The sequence below is a fragment of the Globicephala melas genome, chromosome 16 (assembly GCF_963455315.2).
Source record: "Globicephala melas chromosome 16, mGloMel1.2, whole genome shotgun sequence".
NCBI lineage: Eukaryota > Metazoa > Chordata > Mammalia > Artiodactyla > Delphinidae > Globicephala > Globicephala melas.
In genome coordinates this window covers 46,832,368-46,853,176 of record NC_083329.1, presented here as the reverse complement: position 1 = coordinate 46,853,176, position 20,809 = coordinate 46,832,368, and the positions used below count along the sequence as shown (strand labels likewise).

Sequence of the window (20,809 nt, the reverse complement as noted above, 5' to 3'; positions counted from 1 at the left end):
CACGGTCTGGCCCCTGCCTGATTCTAGCCCTGTCCATCTCCCACCATGCCAGCAAGGATGCTGGCACTCATGTAACTTTTATAGCTCTTCTCCTTCTGTCTGCGGCTGTCTGGTTGCATGACTGCCCCTTCCTGTCCTTCAGTCTCAGTTCTGTCACAAAGGGACAGTGTCTCATGTGAGACAGCTCCCAGCTAAGTAGATATGACAGTTACTCCACCACTGCTGCTGCCACGTCTTGCTGTCCCTTTGTGATAGAACTATGTAGGATACTGGGAGAACTCTCCAGGGGGCTGGGGCCCTGCATCAAAAGGAGGGGGATATTGTTACTGACTCCATTTATTGCCCACAGATCACGGAGCCTGGTTATGTGGACTCCATTCTGAAGCCCGTTTACTGTGTGGAGTGAACACGGTTCATGCCTGGTCTGTTATTCCACCAGCCAGGTAAAACAAAGAATATCTCTCCCTCTGTTTTTCTGTCTCTGCCTCTCTTTCATACACACACATCCCTAAAACTGTATTCTAACTTCTTAAAAAAGGGACATTTGCCAGTCTTTTAAAATAAGCCAACTCCCTTTTTTACAGTATGAGACTTAAAATTTCCAGTTTTTCTTTAGAGTCAAACACAAATTTTAAAACACTTTTGAAGTAATTTGGGAGCAGAATCCTAGATTTTCAATTTTCCACTATTGCATGGTTGATTCATCCATAATTTGACAATTTTTAGTAAGTTGCCTTTACTGAGAGCATTCATGTAGGTTTTCAAAAAATTGATTCCTTGTCTTTTCACATTTATAATTCATTGGTTTACTTATTATTTTAAAATTTAAGGATTTATTGTTATTAACCCCTTAATTTCTAAACTCTGATTACAGAATTTAGTGACAGGCTTCAAGAGGTCTCTGAAAGCTGAATTTTTAGTATATGTGGTTATTTTTCTTCAGAGGGTCCATAGGCTTCATCAGATTCTCAAATGTATTTTTTTAATTGAAATACAATGTTATTTTAATTACTGCTGTACAGCAAAGTCAGTTGTGTATATATATATATATACACACACACACATACACATTCTTTTTTTATATTCTTTCCCATTATGGTTTATCATAGGATATTGAATATAGTTCCCTGTGCTAGACAGTAGGACCTTGTTGTTTATCCATTCTGTATGTAATAGTTTGCATCTGCTAATCCCAAACTCCCACTCCATCCCTCCCCCAACCCCCTCCCCCTTAGCAACCACCACTCTGTTCTCTATGTCTGTGATTCTGTTTCTGTTTCATAGACAGGTTCATTTGTGTCATATTTTAGATTCCATATGTGATATCATACATTTGTCTTTCTCTTTCTGACTTACTTCACTTAGTATGATAATCTCTAGTTGCATCGGCTTACTAAATATTAAATGATGTCATTACAATAGGTACAACTTGAATCCACAGGTTTGGGGACAGGTTCTGTAAATGCAACTCAACTGGGGAGAATGAAGCAGATGAGTACAGGGTACTGGGCCAGAGCCCCCCAGTCTCAGTGCTCAGCGTGCTTTACAGGCAGAAGTCAGTACGTTTTACAGATAGAAGGGAGGGTGCTGTTAAATGGAAATTGGAGGGCAGAACGTCAGCAGACATTCATTGCCAACTAATTTTCAGAGAAAAATCACATTTGCAGGTCTTAGTTTTGCCAGCAGGTGGCAGATGCAGCTCATGAGCTGGTTTGGGGCAAGGACTTGGCCAGAAGCTGAGCTTTGCCACTATTAATGGCTAAGAGAAGACAGCCTCCCTTTCATCATGTGAAACCCCTTTGGTCTTTTCTGCTCTTTTGATAGCCTGGCAGCATTTTCTCTCTAGGTCAAAGTCGGCAGAATTTCAGGGCTGTGGTGAGGGAACTCAGGACGATAAAATACACTGGTGTTCCCACCAGTCTCCTCCTAGCCTCAGTTTCTCCTCTGAATGGGGAGCATGCAGCTAATTCCTTTGTTACTGAGTTGTTGTGAGGAATCAGTCACTTCGTACTATTTTCTTTCTCCTTGAACAGAGGAAGGCAATATTTCACCTTCTGGGAAAGCTAGTCACCCAGCATCCAGTGCTGTGATGGCACTGGTCCTGGGAGCAGATGCAGGTAGTGCTCTCCACTCGTCCCACCCCTCAGAGCTCCGCAAGAGAACTCGGGCTGCTGATGCTGCTGAAGGCCCTCGGCAGCCACTTGTCCTCTTGGCTGGTGAGGCCAAAAGTGACCCAGCAGCAGACCAGTCATTGGCCTGCCTCACCACTGTTAGAGTTACTAGTTGGCTGGGCCTGTAGGCTTGCACCTTAGAGTGCAGAGCCAGCACTTCTGGGAGCACTGAGACCCTGGCATTTAGAGGATTGCTATCACATGATAGTTTATACCTGACTCGAGGTAGATGGGTGGTTGGGCCTGAATGACTTCTCCAGAGACGATAGTCGGAAATTGGGGCACTCTGTTGACCCCACTCCGCTCAAAACCACTGCAGTTTACGGCTGGGGGTAGTGAGGGGTGATAGGTAAGGACACCATGAGCAGGAGCAAGTGATGCTGGTGCTAGCACTGCCTGTGCCCCAGAGGCCAGTCCTCTCTGCTTAGAGGTGGCTTCTTTGGTGCCCCTGAAGGCCCATCCTGTGGAGCTCTGGCCCAGGCCTGGGCTGTGTGTGGCGGCAGCCACGGAAAGGTTTTCTTGAAGGATTTACCCCCGTGGAGCCTTGAAGTCTGAGGATGAACTGGAGGACGAAGGTAAGCAGGCAGGGAAGGGAGAGGGGTTAGCACCAGCTCGAGGGGAATTTGCAAGGGAGATGGGCACAGTCTGAGGCGTCTGTACCTGGAGGACAGAGAACAGGCACTACCTATCACCTTGGCTCACCTTTCCTTTAGAGGCACACCTTGTCACCCTGCACACTCCCGGGGTGCAGAAGCAGGGAGTGCAGCACCCTTGCTGAGCTCTGACTCACAGGCTCTGGCTTTGGAGCAGAGCTAGAGTCAAGGGAAGGAAAGCAGGTTACAGGGGAAGGCCTGAGAGGAATTCCAGGACAGACACAAGCTGCAGAGGCCCAGGTGGCCCAGAGAGGGAGCAAGCAGTGAGGTAAGCCATCCTGCCCAGAGCACAGAAGATGGAGCTGAGAGCACAGACATGTGACTAAGTCCAGCTTCAATGACCATGGCAACAGCTCCTCTGGGACCTTTGCACCCCACTTCTGAAGGCCCCACGCCATTCCACCCATGGGACACCTTGAGGACTCCCAACCCTGCGAGAAACAGGAGAGGTCAGTTGGTACCCTCACTTTGCATGCCCATGAAGGAGTCAGGCATCCAGGCATCATGCTTTCAGGGCAGATTTAATAAAGAATGCAAAAAGGTCCTGGTGAGCTACTCAGATCCCAGGTGCCACCTGTTTTGGCAGCCACGGGACTGTCCCCCCTGACGCCTGCCATACCCTACTCAGTCAGAGCAGCATCCAGCTCCAGAGCAGGGCTCGGGCTCCCGACAGGGCGTGTCAGGACTGCTCTCTCCAGCTGGCACCACTGAGCCCAGGGCCAAGCTGCAGAGGCTCTGGTTCCTCCCGAGGCAAGCTGAGCAGCAGCACAGAACTCTCCCCACTCCTTTACTTTGGTGCTCTGGCACCTTTTGCCCCAGCAGTCAGGCTTCCCAGGGTTGAAAAAAACTCCTCCATTTCCTTCTGCAGCAGCTGGTTCCTCTTCTCTGCGTCCTCCCGTGCCCGCTCTGAGTTCCTCAGCTTTATTTCCAGCATTGTGTACTTTTTCTTTTCCTGGTCTAGTTGTTCTTCTAGCTGTAACATTCGTTTCCTCAGGTCGGCACTACCTTCTTCGAGTCTTAAAATTCAAGAAGAAAGACATCATTTTAGACTTGGGCCTGCTGGGTTTGCCAAAGAAAACTCCATTGTCAGCAGACACTTGATGGGGCGAAGGAGCTGGTAAGGCCTGGGACCAGGGGAAGGATGTGTGCGGGCTCAGACCCGGTGCTGGGTGAGGCCACACAGACTGCATCTCCTCACCAGACCCTGGGGCTTTTCCCCAAGCCAGTTGGGCTTCATCCCCGAGACCCTCCCGCCTCAGCCTTTGGCACTAGAGGCCAGGGGCCTCCCTGAGTCCTCACTCAAATACGAAGACCACTTACCCTCCCCTCCCAGCCAGCTGTCCTGCTGAGGGATGGACTGCCATCTGGCAGAGAACAGGACTGAGCCCTGCACCCAGAGGGAAGCAGGAAACTGTCCTCACGTTTGCTCTTCTACGAGACCCCTTGAGCTTCAGGCAGAGACAGCAACTCACAGGAAACCCCATTCAGGTTGTCACTTCATCTTCTGTTCCCTCTCGGCCTTCACACCCGAGCCCAAATGTCTCAGCCTCTGGGAAGCTTCTCTTGATCCTCCCCAGCATATAACCCACATTACTGCTCCTTTTTGCTACCACAGAGCTACACCTCAGGCCTCTGTAGAGGTTAACACATCTGTCTTTTCAACCAGACGACCCACTCCTGTGAGACATGAGGGACTTGCTGCGCCTGGCTCCTAGGAACTGACCTGACTACAAGACACATGACTGTGGGCAGGACTCAAACTTCACCGAGCCCTGGTGTCTCACCCTGAAAATGCAGGGGACGGCCTTCCACCTATGCACTGTAGCTACGATAGACCAAGGAGACCACGTGTGCACAGCATACCACCTGGCACATGGTGTACCTGAAGCAAATATCCATTCCCTGCCCCATCCAGGATGAGGCCTGGGCCTTCACCCTCAACCACTGAACACAGAGCATGGAGAAGGGCTGAAGTCTGGGAGAAGAGAAGGATGCCCACTTTCACTACTTCGATACAGTACTGCAAGTCCTAGACACAGCAGTCAGACAAGGAAAAGAAATAAAAGGTATTCACATTGGTAGAGAGGAGGTAAAGTTATTATTTGCAGATGACATGATACTATATATAGAAAACCCTAGGGCTTCCCTGGTGGCGCAGTGGTTGAGAGTCCGCCTGCCGATGCAGGGGACACAGGTTCGTGCCCCAGTCCGGGAAAATCCCACATGCCGCAGAGCCGCTGGGCCTGCGCGTCCAGAGCCTGTGCTCCGCAACGGGAGAGGCCACAACAGTGAGAGGCCCACGTACCGCAAAAAGAAAAAAAAAAAAAAAAAACCCTAAAGACTCCACGCAAAAACTACTAGAACTGATAAACGAATTCAGCAAGGTAGCAGGATACAAGATTAACATATAGAAATTGGTTGCATTTCTTTATACTAACAATGAAACAAACAATCCCCTTTAAAATTGCATCCAAAAAAACAAAACAAACAACCTTACGAATAAATCTCACCAAGGCGGTGAAAGACTTATATGCTGAGAACTACAAAACATTAATAATAAAGGAAATTGAAGGTGATTCAAAGAAATGGAAGGATATCCCCTGCTCTTGGATTGGAAGAATATTGTTAAAATGGCCACACTACCCAAAGCAATCTACAGATTCAGTGCAATCCCTGTCAAACTACCCATGACATTTTTCACAGAACTAGAACAAATAATCCTAAAATTTATATGGAACTGTGAAAGGCCCAGAATTGCCAAAGCAATCCTGAGGTAAAAAAATAAAGCAGAAGGCATAGCACTCCCAGACTTAAGGCAATATTACAAAGCTAGAGTAATCAAAATAGCATGGTATTGGCACAAAAACAGACATATGAATCAATGGAACAGAATAAAGAGCCTGGAAGTAAACCCACACACCTATGGTCAAATAACCCTCGACAGAGGAGGCAAGAATATACGATGGGGAAAAGACAGTTTCTTTAGCAAGTGGTGTTGGGAAAGTTGGACAGCCTCATGCAAATCAGTGAAGTTAGAACACACTCTCACACTATACACAAAAATAAACTCAAAATGGATTAAAGACCTAAGACGTGACACCATAAATAAAACTCCTAGAAAAGAACAAAGGCAAAACGTTCTCTGACATAAGTCATGACAATGTTTTCTTAGGTCAGTCTCCCAGGCAACAGAAATAAAAGCAAAAATAAACAAATGCAACGTAATCAAACTTACAAGCTTTTGCACAGCAAAGGGAACCACAAACAAAACAGAAAGACAACCTATGGAATGGGAGAAAATACTTGCAAATGATGTGACTGACAAGGGCTTAATTTCCAAAACAGCTCATACAATTCAGTAACAAAAAAGCAAACAACCCAGTTGAAAAATGGGCAGAAGACCTAAATAGACATTTCTCCAAAGACGACATACAGATGGCCAATAGGCACATGAAAAGATACTCATCATCACTAATTCTTAGAAATGCAAATCAAAACTACAATGAGGTAGCACCTCACACTGGTCAGAATGGCCATCACTAAAAAGTCTAAAAATAACATGTTGAAGAGGGTGTGGAGAAAAGGGAACCCTCTAACACTGTTGGTGGGAATGTTAAGTTGGTGCAGCCACTATGGAGAACAGTATGGAGGTTCCTCAAAAAACTAAAAATAGAGTTGTCATATGATCCAGCAATCCCACTCCTGGGCATATACCCAGACAAAACTCTAATTCAAAAATATACATGCATTCCTATGTTCATAGCAGCACTATTTACAATAGCTAAGACATGGAAACAACCTAAATGTCCATCGACGGATGAATGAATAAAGAAGATGTGGTACATATATACAATGGAATATTACTCAGCCATAAAAAAGAATGAAATCATGCTATTTGCAGCAATATGGATGGACCTAGAGATTATCATACTAAGTGAAGCAAATCAGAGAAAGAAAAATATCATATGATATCACTTATATGTGGAATCTAAAATATGACACAAATGAACTTATCTATGAAACAGACTCATAGACATAGAGAATGGACTTGTGGTTGCCAAGGGGGAGGGGTGGATTCAGAGTTCAGGATTAGCAGATGCAAACTATTATATATATAGGATGGGTAGACAACGAGGTTCTATTGTATAGCACAGGGAACTATATTCAATATCCTGGGATAAACCATAATGGAAAATAATATGAAAAAGAATATATGTATAACTGAATCACTTTGCTGTACAGAAGAGATTAGCACAATATTGTAAACTAACTATACTTCAATTAAAAAAAAAAAGCATGGAGAAGGGAGAAAGCCTTCCTTCACTCCAGCCTCCCATCTGGGGAGCACAGGGCATAATGTCAGAAGACCCTCCCCAAGGCAGGGGCAGCAGGCCCCCCATGAGCCCGCTTCACTGCTTCTCCTCCCGTCCAGGGCCCTCCTTTGCCAGGTCCTCCCTGCCCCTTGGTGCTCCTGAGCACAGCCTCCACGCCACTCCTTGAGGGACCTTGTCCAGCCTCAGACTTGAAGCACTTAAAGCACTCAGTGTGCTGACAACCCTCAATCTTTATCTCCCTCAAGTCCACTCAGAAACTTAGTAAGTATCTCCAGCCTAACAGACCCACAGCTGAGCTCCTGCCCTCCTTCCCCAAGTCACGCTCCTATAGCCCCAGTCTCCCCGGCTCAGTGACCACCTTCTTCCAGATACTCGGCCAAAACAAAAATGGTGCGTCTCAAGTCAGTTCTTTTTCTCACCACCACACCTGATCAACTGGAAAAACCCAAACATATTCAGAATCTGGCTGCTTCTCCCACGTTGTCTGCTGCCCCGTAGGTCCGTGCCAGCCACAGGTCTGACCTGGATGGCCATGGCCTCCTGACTGGTCTTTGTCTGCCTCGTCGAGCGCTCCTGAGCACAGCAGTCAGTGCACCTCATCAAACTGACCAAAGTCCTCCAGGTCTTCCAGCAGCTTCACATCTCACTGGCAATAAAGTCAAAGCATCACTCCTGCCAAAACAACTTGCCGCCTGCCCCACCCCGACTCCGCCACGCTTTCAGAGCTTGCCCAGACACTCTGCCAGTACACAGTGGGGCAGGGACTCGAACCCATAGCCTGCCAGGCTGCATTTCCCCTGAGAACCCCAGCCTCCAAGGTGAAAGATCTAGAAGCTCAAGTCAGCTCCACAAACAGCCGAGAAAGTGAGATGTTGATTCTGACCCCCTCTGAGGCTGCCCTCAGACAGTGTCTGCCGAGTAACACTTCCTGTACACTCTGAGCTCATCTTCAGCAGTAATCACCTTCCGGTGAATCTGCAGGGAGCTCCTGCTATTACCTCTGCCTGGTAAATTCCAACCCAGTGCTTACATTGTGGGTTTTCTCCACAATTTCAAACTCGAGTTTTACTCACACTGTGTCCTTTCTCCTCCTTGCTCAGCTCAGTCCTATCAGTCCTTCAAGTCCTGGCTCTGACATTGCCTGCTGTGACTTCCCCCATGGAGGGGCTGCTGCCCTCACGGCGCCTTTCCTGCCATCTTCCTGCCGTGAACACAGAGACTGCACACACCTGACACTCCCCAGGTGCCCAGGAGACAGCTGCCAGCAGAACAAGAGGGTCAAATGCTACCATTCCAGCTCCCTGTGGGAATCCCAGGCTCAGAAATAGAAGCATGAATCCCTTCCACTTCCACTGTCTGATGGAAAGAGGAAGCACTCAGAACCCAATGAAGCCCCCTGCTAGTGGGTGGGACATGGGTTCATAGGTCTGATGCGTAGGCTGATGCAAGGCCTTGGGCAAAAGGAGCTAAGGGGTCTGAGATGCTGATGGAAGCACCGCTCACTGTCCAGTGTAGGCTTTGCTGGTGATTTTAATTGGGGAACTCGGCCTCAGAGCTGGAAAATGCCCTCTGCACAGGGAGGCTGGAACCAGGGCCCATCAGTGAACAAGCCTGCAAGCCTTAAAGGGTGGCACGAAGGACTTCCCTGGTGGCACAGTGATTAAGAATCCGCCTGCTAATGGAGGGGACACGGGTTCGAGCCCTGGTTGGGGAAGATCCCACATGCCGCGGAGCAACTAATCCCATGTGCCACAACTACTGGGCCTGCACTCTAGAGCCGGCGAAACCACAACTACTGAAGCCTGTGCACCTAGAGCCCGTGCTCCGCAACAAAAGAAGCCACCACAATGAGAAGCCCGTGCACCGCAACGAAGAGTAGCTCCTGCTCGCGGCAACTAGAGAAAGCCCGTGGGCAGCATCGAAGACCCAACACAGACAAAAATAAATAAATAAATGTATATATTAAAAAAAAAGGTGGCACGAGGTGTCCTCTGTGACCCAGCGGAAGGGAGGGCTTGGCTCGGCAAGGCCAGCTCCCTCCTCAGAGAAAATCGGATTTCGATCCAGAAGAAGTCCTCACTCTACATCAGGTCCAACCATGGGCAGTCAACCAGGCTGGCCTGGGGCCTGCAGTGCACGTGTGCCCTGCCCCAGTCCCAGTTCCTGGGCTACAGGACATACCTTGGGGGCCTGCCTCCTCCCTGACTGAGGGCCCCAGAGGGACCACCACTCTGAGCCTCTCCATCAAAGGCCTCTGACAGCATGCCAGCCCCTCAGCTCCTGAGCTTTCCCAGACATAGGATCCCCACCTCTCCACTCCCAGCCCTGTCCTGTGGGCATTGTCCCAGAAAGGTGGCTCCTGGGCGCTGGCTGCTCTGAGCCCTGCCTCCAGGAGACTTTCTTTCAGAGCCAGAGGCTGACTGCCCGGACCGGTGCCCAGTGAGCTGGCTGGCTGCAAGGGCCCTGCCCGGCCCAGGGAGCGCCCACCTCACACTCACCCAGCAGCTGCAGCCCTTTACCTTTTCACACTTGTCTCATACTCAGTCCTCTGCCGGCACAGCTCTGCCCGGAGCTCCGTGACCAGGCCCTGGAGAGCCTCAGTACGGTGGGCGAGGTCCTGGGTGGGGCTGCCTGGGTCACTGGGCTCACTGCTGCTGATGCAGGCGCCCACCCTGTCCAGGCCGTGGTCCAGGTCTGGGGATCTGCACTCCTCGCTGCTGCTGGGGACAGGGGAGGGCTCGAGGGCCCCCTCAGTGTGGAGGGAGCTGCAGGCAGAAGAGTCACTGGCCCTGCACGCTGTGCAGCTGCTGACCGAGCCCCTGGCTGAGGCCTCGCAGGAGGAGGCCCCAGACCATGGCATGCTGGCCACGCTGGGCGTGCTGGGAAAGGGGCTGGGCAGGGGCACGTTGTCATAGGTGGAGAGTCTCTGCTCGGAGCCTGAGTCCTTGAACCGGTCTCCCGATGAGGCCCGGCGGTGGCCTCGCAGGGAGGACAGCCCATTCATGAGCCAGTTCCCTCCGGAGGAGATGATGGGCACCTCCAGGGATGAGGTGCCCACCTTCGGGCTCCCCGACCGGGACCCTGACTGCCGGAAGGAAGACCTCCAGTTGGGCAGAGTCTGCACCTTCTTCCCAGGGGTGGCAGCAGGGCTGCTTCGGCTACCCAGGCCTGTGGGAGAGGTTCTAGAGAATGCCGCCACGGCAGCCCCATCCAGAGAAGAGGCCCTGTGCGAGGGCAGGCCAGGGGCACTGGGGCTGCCGGGCTCTGCCTGGCTGTCCCTGGTGACCTCCTCGGAGCCCCATCCCACGGTGCATGGTGGGCTCCCACGTGGGGAGGCTGGCGCTTCCGTGGTCCTCGAAGTGAAGAGCTGGCTGTGTCTGCGGATCAGGACGGTCATCAGGTGCTGGACCAGAGAAGTGCCTGCCAGGAAGAAGGAACAAGAAGAGCCTGGCTGTGAATACCTCCAGTTCAGGCTCTCCAGACCAGTCCGGGGAAGCTGCAGCTCGAACCCAGGGTGCCCAGCCCTGATAGTAGCCCCAAACCAGGCTACTCCTCAAGTGAGGACTCAACGAGAGCTTGCCAAGTGCCGCCCCAAAGGAAAGGACGGCCACCACCCCCTCCAAATCCAGGCAGGGACATAAGGACCATACCCAAGAACCCCCCTCCTCCAGTGTGGGCCCTGGAGCACAGAGCAGCACTGTCCCTTCGCACCCACTCCACCCGGCTGGCGGGGGGACGAGCAGGCACAATGCCTGTTCAGGCTGCGGGCTGAGCCAAGGGCAGGCTGGGACTGGAAGCCAGGACCTGGATGGCAGGGCCCTCTCGGCTGCCCCATATGCTGCCCACAGTGGCCGTGCCTAACCGTCCATACTCTGGGAGGCACAGGGCTCTGGGACACAGAGTAGAGATGTCTTACCAGGTGCGTGTAGGCACACATACACAAGCCCGTGCACACAGACAGATGTACACGGCTGCCCCCCAACGTGAACAGCCCCCCACACATGCACACAATCCCTCTTCTCCAGGCCACAGCCCCTGAGATGCAGCCTGTGGCATCTGTGGGGACTCTGTTCCTGAGGCTGTGGGGTGGGGGGAGGGGTCAGTGACAAAGGGAGGCGGTGCAGCGGGACCATGGTATCGATCCTGCTGCCTCGTTCCCTCCTCTTGTCCTCAACCAAATACCAGAGACTGGGGAGGCTTCTGCGTGATGAGGAGGGTGAAGTACTTGGGTGGACCCTCCCACTAGAAGTAACTGAGAATCGTGGGGAAAACTAAGTAAACAATCTTTAGTCCAGAAAAGTAGGTGAGGCAGAAGCTCAGCAAGTCAGTGGGGTGAGCATCTGCCCTCAGACGTTTGCACAACCTGGCAGGCGGGAGCTCTGGGGAGACCTGCCCGTCAGGCCAAGGGTGTGCCAAGCGAGAGCATCAACCCCAATGGTCACACCCTCGGCTGGGGGCGGCGAGGGACAGCTCCACAGCCCACCCTGCCCCTCCCCTAGGTCACGCTCGACAGGAATGGCCCCTCTGCCCTCAGCCTGCCTGGCGCCGGGGGCAGCGGGCTCCAGCTGGCGTCGGGTGGGTCCTGTGTGAGTCTCCGCCGGCATCTGCGCTCAGCCAGGACTGGCTGCGGGTTTCCTGCCTGTGAGCGGCTAGGCTCTCACACTAACCCCGCCAGCACAGTCTTCCATGGGGTCTCCAAGCAGGGCTCTCATTTCCATGCCAGCCTGCACCTGTGCCCTTTGAAAAGTCGGGCTGACAGAGTCACCTTGCCTCTCCTGGCCTGTCTCCTCATCCGTAAACTGGGGGCAGTAACCACAGCGCGGGCTGCTTGTGAAGATTAAAAGACGGTGGTAGAAGTAAAGTACTTAGCAGAGGCCGGGGCGTGTTAAAAGCAGCTGCTGTTGCTGCTATTTTTTTTAATCATTATTAGTCTTCATTATAGAATGGAATATTCCTAGGGTTTGCAAAAGCTCTGACATCCAGAAGAAGCCTGTGACAATTACTTAATCGAAAATTACTTTAGTAAAGCAAAAACATCTGTGTGTGTTCAAGGGCAAGTGCGCTGACCTTTTCCATACCTGCTCCCCAGCCTCTCTCACCATTCTAACTGCACCTTATGACCCCATCCACAGGGCAAAGCTCCTTTTCCTCTTAGAGCTGACCCCACGGGGGAGGAGGCGCTGGAGGAGGTGGTGAGGAGGTCCAGAGAGGCTGTTGCCTAATCCCCAGGGATGGAGCCGCCCTTCCTGCCGGCCTGGCGTTGAGGATGCTGAGGACTTGCCCAGGATCAAGGGGAGCCCAGAGCACCATGCACACCCCCACCATTACCTTCCATGATGGTCACTGGGTCTTCTATCTGCGGCCGAAGTATATTAGGTCCAAAAACGGTTGCCAGGTTCTGGACACTCATCTTGTTGACATCTGAGTGGGACTGAACTTCATCCAGAAACCTGCAATGTAAGGAAGAGACAGTTGGCAGAGAAGCAAATCCTGATGCCAGATCTACTGGGAGCTGCCTGGCCCCCATGCTCAGCTGCACCCACATTTCCACAGCTGCTAAGCACAGCCAGCTGCCCTGCCAGGCTTGGAAGAAGGCAGAGCTTCCTCTAAGATCTGAGAGGGCCGTCAGAAGCAAAGGCCACTGGGACAAGGGCCTGTCATGGAAGGACACAAAATTCTCCCACCTGCAGTGGGGCCAGATGCCCAGGAAGGCCCAGGAAGGCCCAGATCCCCCCAGACACGGGGCTGGGTGAAGGCCACCCTGCATGTCCTCGCCTGGCACCCTAAGCCTAGGTCGTGGTCAGGGGGCAGACCATGGGGAGGGGATGGTGAGAGGCACACAGAGGAGGCAGAAGGAACAAAGGCTGTATCCTTTTCCTTCAGGAATGATGTGCTCAGGACTGTAAGCTCTATGAGTGCAGTGACTGTGTTCTTCTATATTCCCCATTGCCTTGACAGACATGTGAGTGGAAGCATGACCCAGGCCCCCCGACCCCCCTGAAGGGCAGGGAGCCAGAGCACAGGGGAGGGAAGCCCCACTCCTAGTCACTTACTTGCAGATATATCTGAGCAGGTTGTAATTGACCAGGGGAAGGCTGCTCACTTGTTTAGCCAACTCCAGAGTTCCCTTGGGATTGAGAGAGAAAAACAGCATTTCAAAGACCAGCAAGGAGGCCCCAGTCCTTCTCTTACTAGAGGGAGTAGGGGGTGAGAATCCGAGTCCAGACCTCCATCCACAGCCCATGGGCCTGGCCCCAGGTGACCAGAGGGCACCACCACTTCCACCTCCCTGGCTTGTGACCTCTGGGGGGAAGCAGATTTACTTTTGAGAAGCCATTGTGAGGGATGTGCCTCTGCAGGGCCACAGAGGAATGTCAGGGCCAGCTCACCGATCAAGGTACAGATATTTGCCAGATAAAGACTCCTCATCTCCCACACGGCCAGAGGGAGGGCCAACAGTCCTTCCCCAGCCGGAGCCCACCAGGGCTGCAGGCGGGCAGTGCGGGGCGGGGGGGTGGGGGTGGGGGCTGTCCTGGGAGCAGTCTCGAATTCTTTTGGGAGGTGGCGGGATAGAAACAGATGAAAGGTCTGGTTGTTTCTGAACCCCACGGCCGGCCTGGGCAGCCTGAGTTGGTTGTGGGAGCAGGTGATGGAGCAGCAGTGCCTACTGGGTGGTGGCCCAGCCTGAGCTCCCTGTGCTCAGGGGCACGGCTGGGACACGGCCTGCTTTAGGAAGTACCTGCCCCTCTGGGAGACAGAGGGCCGCACACAGGGAGGGGCTGCTCCAGGCACCTCGCCCCAGCGTGCCCTCCACACACAGTGGGATGTTCCGGCCCTCCCCAGATTAGGAGGTCTAGGCCTGTCCCCCACAGAGCAGGCTGCTCCAGGGCACCACCCCCCTGACACACAGAGCAGGCGGTAGGATCTGTGTGCCATGAAGAGTCACAGAAAGTCCTGTCTCCACATACCCGCCACCAACTAGCAGGCCCACCCCCCCAGGATGGGTCCCCGTGAGCCACTAACCTCCCCCTCGTCCTTGGTGAGCAGCTGGGCGCAGCTAAGGAAGTCCTCATACCTGGCGAAGGGGACCACAGGCTCGGGGAGCTCCCGCAGGTAGAGCTTCAGCAGGGAGGCCACCGTGTGCACGTCTGTTGTGCTGCAGGCAGAGGGATGAGTGTGAGGCCTGGGCACCAGGGAACCACAAGAGTGACCAGTACCCCGGCCCACCCCCACCAGGGGCAGCCTCTGCTCTCACGTCCGTGTGTGTGTGCGCGTGCACTGTGATGACTGGCTGGTGAACAGGTGAGCGTGAAGGGCTCCCTTCCACTGCCCTGCTGCCTGCCCCAGGGTACTCTGGAGGGTGACGTGCAGCTGCTCCACACCGGGGAGGCAGGCAGCCAGGGGCACAGCTGTCCTTCGACCCAAGCCTGAGCTTGCTCCTCTGCCCAGGCTCACCCTCCAACGGAAGCAGGAGGGCTGTGTCAAAGGTGCCCACCACGCAGGGCTGCTGAGCCCCTTGAAAAAGGGCAGCTGTCCCTGGGCACCTGCCACCAGGGGCTGGGCAGGTCAGAGGTCAGGCTCTTTCCCTGGCTTCTGGGCTTCTATTCACACTATGGATGCCCCATTTCCAGCACCCCAGAGCCCCGTATGTGCACTCCCAGCCACCAGTCTCCTGCTCATAGCTGGGAGCTGCCCGGGCTGAAGTGGGCCCTGTGGAGGGCGGCAGCCCTGGGCCTGTTCGGACTCTCGGTTCAGGTCCTGGACTGCAGTCTTGGCACCTCCTCCAAGCTTGCCTCCCAGGCTGGGCTAGACCCCAGGTATTTCATCTGCTTTTCCAGGGCCCTGGATTTAAACGCTGGACCTGCATTTCCCTCATGGGAAGTGCTCAGGAAAGATGGGCCTAGGACCAAAAGAACATGGCTGTGCCGTTAAGGTGCCACCTGGCCCTGGCTGTCCAGGCTGGCATCACTGAGCCAAGCCCTGGGGTCCCTTCCGCCCTGGCATTTGGAATTCTGGGGTTCCACAGGGCTACATACACCTCAAACTCACGCACCCAGAGCCCCTCCCTTCCTCAGGACTGGTGGCTCTTGGTGGCTCTCCGTCTGGCCAGTGGAGCAGCCCCCATCTGTGCCCCCACCTCCCCTCTCCAGCCAGACATGCTGCCGCCCACGGCCTTCAGTGCCTTCTCTCAGCCACCTCCTCTGCTGACCCATCCATTTCCTGGGTGCTTAGGTCCCCAGTGAGTACCCAGCCTCGAGCCCAATGCCCCTTCTCCCACCTGGGGACCCCATCAGTTCACTGCCAGCCACTGTGTGTGCAGGAGCCCCAGGAGGATGCGGGGAGGGATGGGAAGCCAGGAGGATCAGCTGCTGGCCTTCGGACAAGGGCCAGCCGTTATGTCTCCCCCGATGGAGGAGGTGGAAGCATTTCTGATCTGGGCAAGTAGACGCAGGGTGGCCCCTCCATGCTGCAGACCCTGCCTCCGCGTCCCTGCCCAAAGCCCCATCCTGGCGGCTCCTGGCTGCCCGCGGGTTCCAGTGCTTCTGCGTCTGCGAGCTTGGCCCAGCCCTGACTGCCTCACCTTTCTCCCTCCCTAGAAATTCACTTCCTCCCTCTCTCCCCACTCCCCACAGTTGACCCAAGGCTGCTTCTGGTCACTTTCTCCCTAAACTCCCCTCAGACCCTCCCCTTCAACACACACCTGCCTGAGTCCAGCCCCAAGCTCCAGCACTCAAGGAGAATGTTCGCAGCCCACAGCACAATGGGTGCCCACCAGCCTGTGAGCCCTTTCAGGGCAGGTGTTGTCACCCGTCCCGCTCCCTCTCCCAGGAGCAGGCGCACAGTGTGCACCGGCAAGGAGGGCAACAGCTGGAGACAAGGGCTTGCCCTGGGGTCCAAATCAGCTTCTGCCCTCGCTGTTGCACAGCAGGTAACCCGCCGTGAGGCAGATAACCCCCAGCCTCAGTTTCTCCATCTGCAGGATGGATCTGGTAATGCCGCCATTCCCCTGCATCTCTTCATTCCCAAAGACCCCCTCAGCCCCACCGACACCAATGTCCATCCAGAACACAGCTGTGGTCTCCTGGCCCCTACACCTCGCTCCCCTACAGTCCACTCTCTATGCGACAGCCTGGCCCATCTTTCCCATCCCAGCCCAGTCAACAAGCACTATCTCCCTGTGGGCCAGATTGCGTGCTCTGGGAGCCAGGAGCACGCCCTGCTCTGTGCTGTGGGCCAGGCCAAGGGGAGCTTGGTGATGGGAACCCGGGCTGGTTCCCTGAGTGCATTTATTTGTCATCTGTCCTGGCCACGTGAGGGCAGGGCCTTGTCTGTTGTCTGTCCTGTTCACGGCCACTCCCCCACACCTACCAAGCACTCTCCCTCAATGGATGGGTGCGAAGTGATGTAAGAAGGGTTGTTGCGAGAGTCACCAGAGCCACCAAGGTGGGGCGTGGGGGAGACCGTCCTCGAGATGCTCGGCAACAACACGGACGGGGCTGGGAGACCTGCTACGGGCCAGGGACTAGAGACCAGGGTGGCAGGAAGGGACAGGTGTGGTGACTGCGGCTTCCAGGCCAGGTGGGGCTCTATGGAGGAGCGAGTCCAGGACTGGAGGCCGGAGTTCACGGTGCAGAGCGTATCTATGCACATGGAGCAAGCCAGCTCGGTCCCGGATGGCCTCTGCCAGCGTGTGGGTGAGGGGAGCAGCCCTGGGACAATCTCGTCAGGAAGTGGAGAAGAGGAGCCTTGGGACGCCTGTGTTGGGGGTGGGCACAATGCAGGGCCAGAGGAGATACCAGGAAGTGGGAGAGAATGGGGTCAGATACCCCAGGAGAAGCTTCCAGAAGTGAGAGGCACTCAGAGCCCGGGCCAGCTGTGGCAGTGCAGGGAACACTGTGGAGAAGGGTCCTGGAAAGGTGGGTGGAGCCCCGGTGTTCAGGGGGCTGAGGACGGGCAAGCGTGGGTACAGGAGAGGAGACCCTAGGTGAGAGGCTGTCGGATGACAGGAGGGAGAAACAGGATGGTTCTGGAAGGGTGAGCAGGCTGAGAGAGGAACTTTCCTGGAGGGGGGAATGTAGGTGGAGGGCAAGGGGCTCTGGGAAAGAGGCCAGGATCCAGCTGGGCAGAGCCCACCTCTGGGCATCTTGGGTGAGTTACATGGGGTCTCCCAGCCTTGGGTTCTAATCCATAAAATGGGCATATGACCATTGAAGAAAAGTCTGTAAACGCACTGAGGGCAGGGCTAGTGTGGGATGCTCCAGATGGAAGCAGGGGGTCAGGGAGGGAGACGGAGGGCGGGGGAAGAGAGGCTGAGGAGAGGTTGAGGTTGGAAGGTGCAAAGGGGGGGGTCTGCCCTGTGCCCATCATGCCACTCACCCTTGCTTCTGCCCCCCCCTGGCGTGGGGTCCCCTTTGGCCACTGGCCCCTAGATCTGGTCGCTGAGCAGAGTCACTGGGGACTTCTATACATGCAGATTTCCACTCCTCATTCGTGTGTCTGATTCCACGGGAGTGGGGAGGGCGGGGCCTGGAACCTGGACTTTTGGTAGCTCCTGGGGATCCAGATATACTGTCTTACCGCCTGATGCCAACTCGGGAGATAGCTGCAAACACAAAATCAGATCTGGCTGCCGCCCTACTCAAACTGTGCCTGGCCTCCTGGGCCTCAGGACCAAACCCAGCTCCCTGGAGTGCCTTCCTCGGCTTTGCCCCCCCCTGCACAAATGCTCTGTGCAAGCTGCGGTTCCTGAAGGCCTCAGCCTGGATCCTCTCCCCTTCTGGCCCACCTGCTAAATACCCACTGCAGAGGCAGAGGCCCTCAGACTCCCCCGCCTTGCAGCCCTGACTCCCGGCCTCTCAGCAGTGTGGGGCAGGCCTTCCCTGGGCTCCTGTCTCTCCCTCTGGACACGTCTACTCCTCTTCCTGGGATCACCTCCAGCCCATCCTCCAAGATGGGGCTTCTCAGGTTGTCCCCTTTCCTCTCTTCTCCCTCATGCCCTCCCAGGTGCACTCACCTGCTCTCACACCCTATTGTTGCCCTGTTGAAACAGAGGACACCCAACCCTACACCTGTCCCCAGAATCCTCTCCTTGGTTCTGGAACCGAGGGTCCCTCTGGCTACTGATCACATCACTTCCGTCAGATTTCCCACCAGCACATCACATTCAGCTCCTCAGCACCTTCCCAGTGACGGGGGGAGCAGAGAAAGGAGAGGCCGTGGTCATCCACAGCCAGGGGAGTGCTCAAGGTGTGGGGTCAGTGGCAACTGGGGCCGTGGTCCCTTCTCTAAAAAACCTCAATGTCAAGAGCAAGTTTCCAGGAACCACAGAGAAGCATTGTTTGAAGCAATCTCCAACCCTAACCCACAGCCACACAGGCACAGGATGGAAGAGGCTTGGCTGGCAGAGGTTCAGAGTGGACCACAAGCTCGCTGAGATTATAAATAATGAACTACAAGCTCAGAGTATCAGATGGAAATTCACGAGGCTCCAGATGAAGGAACCCCTGTGCCCTCCTGGGTAGACCCCCTCTGGGGAGTGGTGATCAGTCCCAGGCTCCACATGTGAAAAAGGATTTGACAGACTCTCCTGGCTGTGGTGATGGGTCTGGGCAGATGCTGGAGGGGCTGGAAGTGTTCTGCCCCGAGAGGAAAAGATCTGAAAATACCAGGGCTGCCAGCAGAAACCTGTGGACCTATCCTGCAACAGAGGGGCCCTCGTCTGTGAAGGCAGATCTGAGAAGAACGGGCAGAAGCTCCATGGGGGCCAGGGCTGGCTTGATACAGAAAGAATTTTCTATGAAAAACTGCCCCATAATGGAGATACCATCAGAGAGAAGAGGCCCCCAAACAGCTACCTCTCCCCCGTTCTTAGCCCCTGGGCTTTAAGTGAGGCTGACTATCCCGGGGTGGAGCCCAGGACCCAGTAAGCCCCAGTGATGAGGTAGGATGGGCACTGGCCCAGGACAGGTGGAGGAGACTTGCTCCCCCGCCCCCAAAACCTGTGAGAATGTGGGGTTGGAGCCACGCCTCCATCTTGGCACCAAAGGAGCCTGGGGAGCAAGTTATCCCAAGAAAGCAGAGTCAAGAGGCAGACCCTGCAGAAGGCCTGGAGCCCTGGCTGGTCCAGCAGAGGCCTTCCCCTGCTCGCGCCGGGGCGGGCTTGCGGGCATCCACAGGGGATACCGCCCACGTGGAGGTGGCAGGATCCGCCCCTAAGCGAGATGCAGGGCTGCTGCAGTGATTCTGTGCCCCGCACTCCGCCCATTGGCAGGGCTGGCCGGGCACGTGCCAGTGTAGGGCGCCATCCCAGCCTCCATCCTGCACCCATGCCTCTCAGCTGGCATCCTGAGAGGAGGCTATGCAGGGGAATGGGCAGGTGGCCCTATCTGCACCCCTCCCGGGAGCTCACCTGTCAAACAGCGGCTTCTCCCCACAGTCGAAGGAATCCTGAAGGTCCCTCACCAGGTTGGCCTGGCCAGGCATGCGGAAGAGGCCCTCCTCGGTGAGCCCGCGCTCCCGGATGAAGTCCACACACTGCTCCACCAGCAGGGGTGCCAGGCGCGGGCCATACTTCCGCTCGTGGTGGACTGTGTCCTCCAGGCGCTGCCCAAAGACCCCTGGGCACAGAGAGGAGCTGGTCACACCCTCAGCTAGCCGGCTCGGTGGTGGGGGAGGGCGCTGGGGACAACAGAGGGCAGGGGGTGCTGTCAGGGCCAAGGGTGGCTCCCCGGTGAGGGAGCAGGTTAGAAACCAGGAGGGCAGGCACCAGGCGGCTGGGATGGGGCAGGAGGGCATAGCGGGCAGGGGCCTGGCCTGTGGAACTTGTTCAAGCCTGAGGACCTTCAGGGAGGGCCCTCAGGGAGCATGCATTATGCATTTTATTGATTGGTTTATTTATGCAACACTAACCTCCAAACGGAAGTGGCTTGCATTTAAAAACCCAACACTATGTCCACCGAAAGACGCACTCTAGAATGTTCTTAGTGGCACTCCCTTGCAATCCCTCCAAATGGGAAACTACCTAATGCCCATGAGCGGCAGAATGAGCGGGATTGCCATGGTCTACTCATACCGTGGAGCATGGGACAGCAATGACAACAGATGGGACACAGCTCAGGCAAAAAGACAGACGATAGATGATGAGAAAGCAGAATCACAACTCAGCATCACTGATCATTAGTGAAATGCAAATCAAAACCACCTCACACCCATGAGGACGGTTACTATCCAAAAAACAGAAAACGTGTTGGTGAGGATGTCAAGAAATTGGAACCCTTGTGCCCTGTTCATGGGAATGTAAAATGGTGCAGCCGCTGTGGGAAACAGTATGGAGGCATGTCAAAAAATTTAAAACACAGTTACCATATGATCCAGCAATTCTATATACCCGAAAGAAGTGAAAGCAGAGACTTGAGCAGATATATGCACACCCATGTTCACAGTAGTATTCACAACATCCAAATGGCGGAAGCAACCCAAGTGTCCATCAGTGGATAGATGGGTAAACAAAATGTGATACATACATACAACAGAATATTATTCAGCCATAAAAAGAAGGAAATTCTGACACATGCTATAACATGGACAAACCTTGAGGACATTTTTCCGAGTGAAACAAGCCAGTCCACTAAAACAAGTAAAATACTGTATG

The 20,809-nt window shown here is 54.5% G+C and overlaps 1 protein-coding gene across 6 annotated transcripts in view; it reads right to left on the bottom strand.

Moving 5' to 3' along the window:
• Positions 1–3,203: 3,203 nt before the first annotated feature.
• The window catches only part of ARHGAP22 (Rho GTPase activating protein 22), a 207,321-nt gene continuing 189,715 nt past the window's right edge, over positions 3,204–20,809 (bottom strand). For 4 of the 6 annotated variants that reach the window (XM_030847657.2, XM_030847659.2, XM_060286585.1 and 1 more), the window contains 6 exons: positions 19,568–19,775; positions 14,182–14,314; positions 13,212–13,285; positions 12,487–12,608; positions 9,678–10,578; positions 3,204–3,840 (listed from right to left, as the gene is read on the bottom strand). In XM_030847657.2, the coding sequence (XP_030703517.1) occupies positions 3,612–3,840; positions 9,678–10,578; positions 12,487–12,608; positions 13,212–13,285; positions 14,182–14,314; positions 19,568–19,775 (1,667 nt within the window). In that variant the 3' untranslated portion in view covers positions 3,204–3,611. Of the gene's footprint in view, positions 3,841–9,677; positions 10,579–12,486; positions 12,609–13,211; positions 13,286–14,181; positions 14,315–19,567; positions 19,837–20,809 lie in introns of those variants that run through there. The other 2 variants (XM_060286586.1, XM_060286587.1) reach the window with 2 other exon arrangements.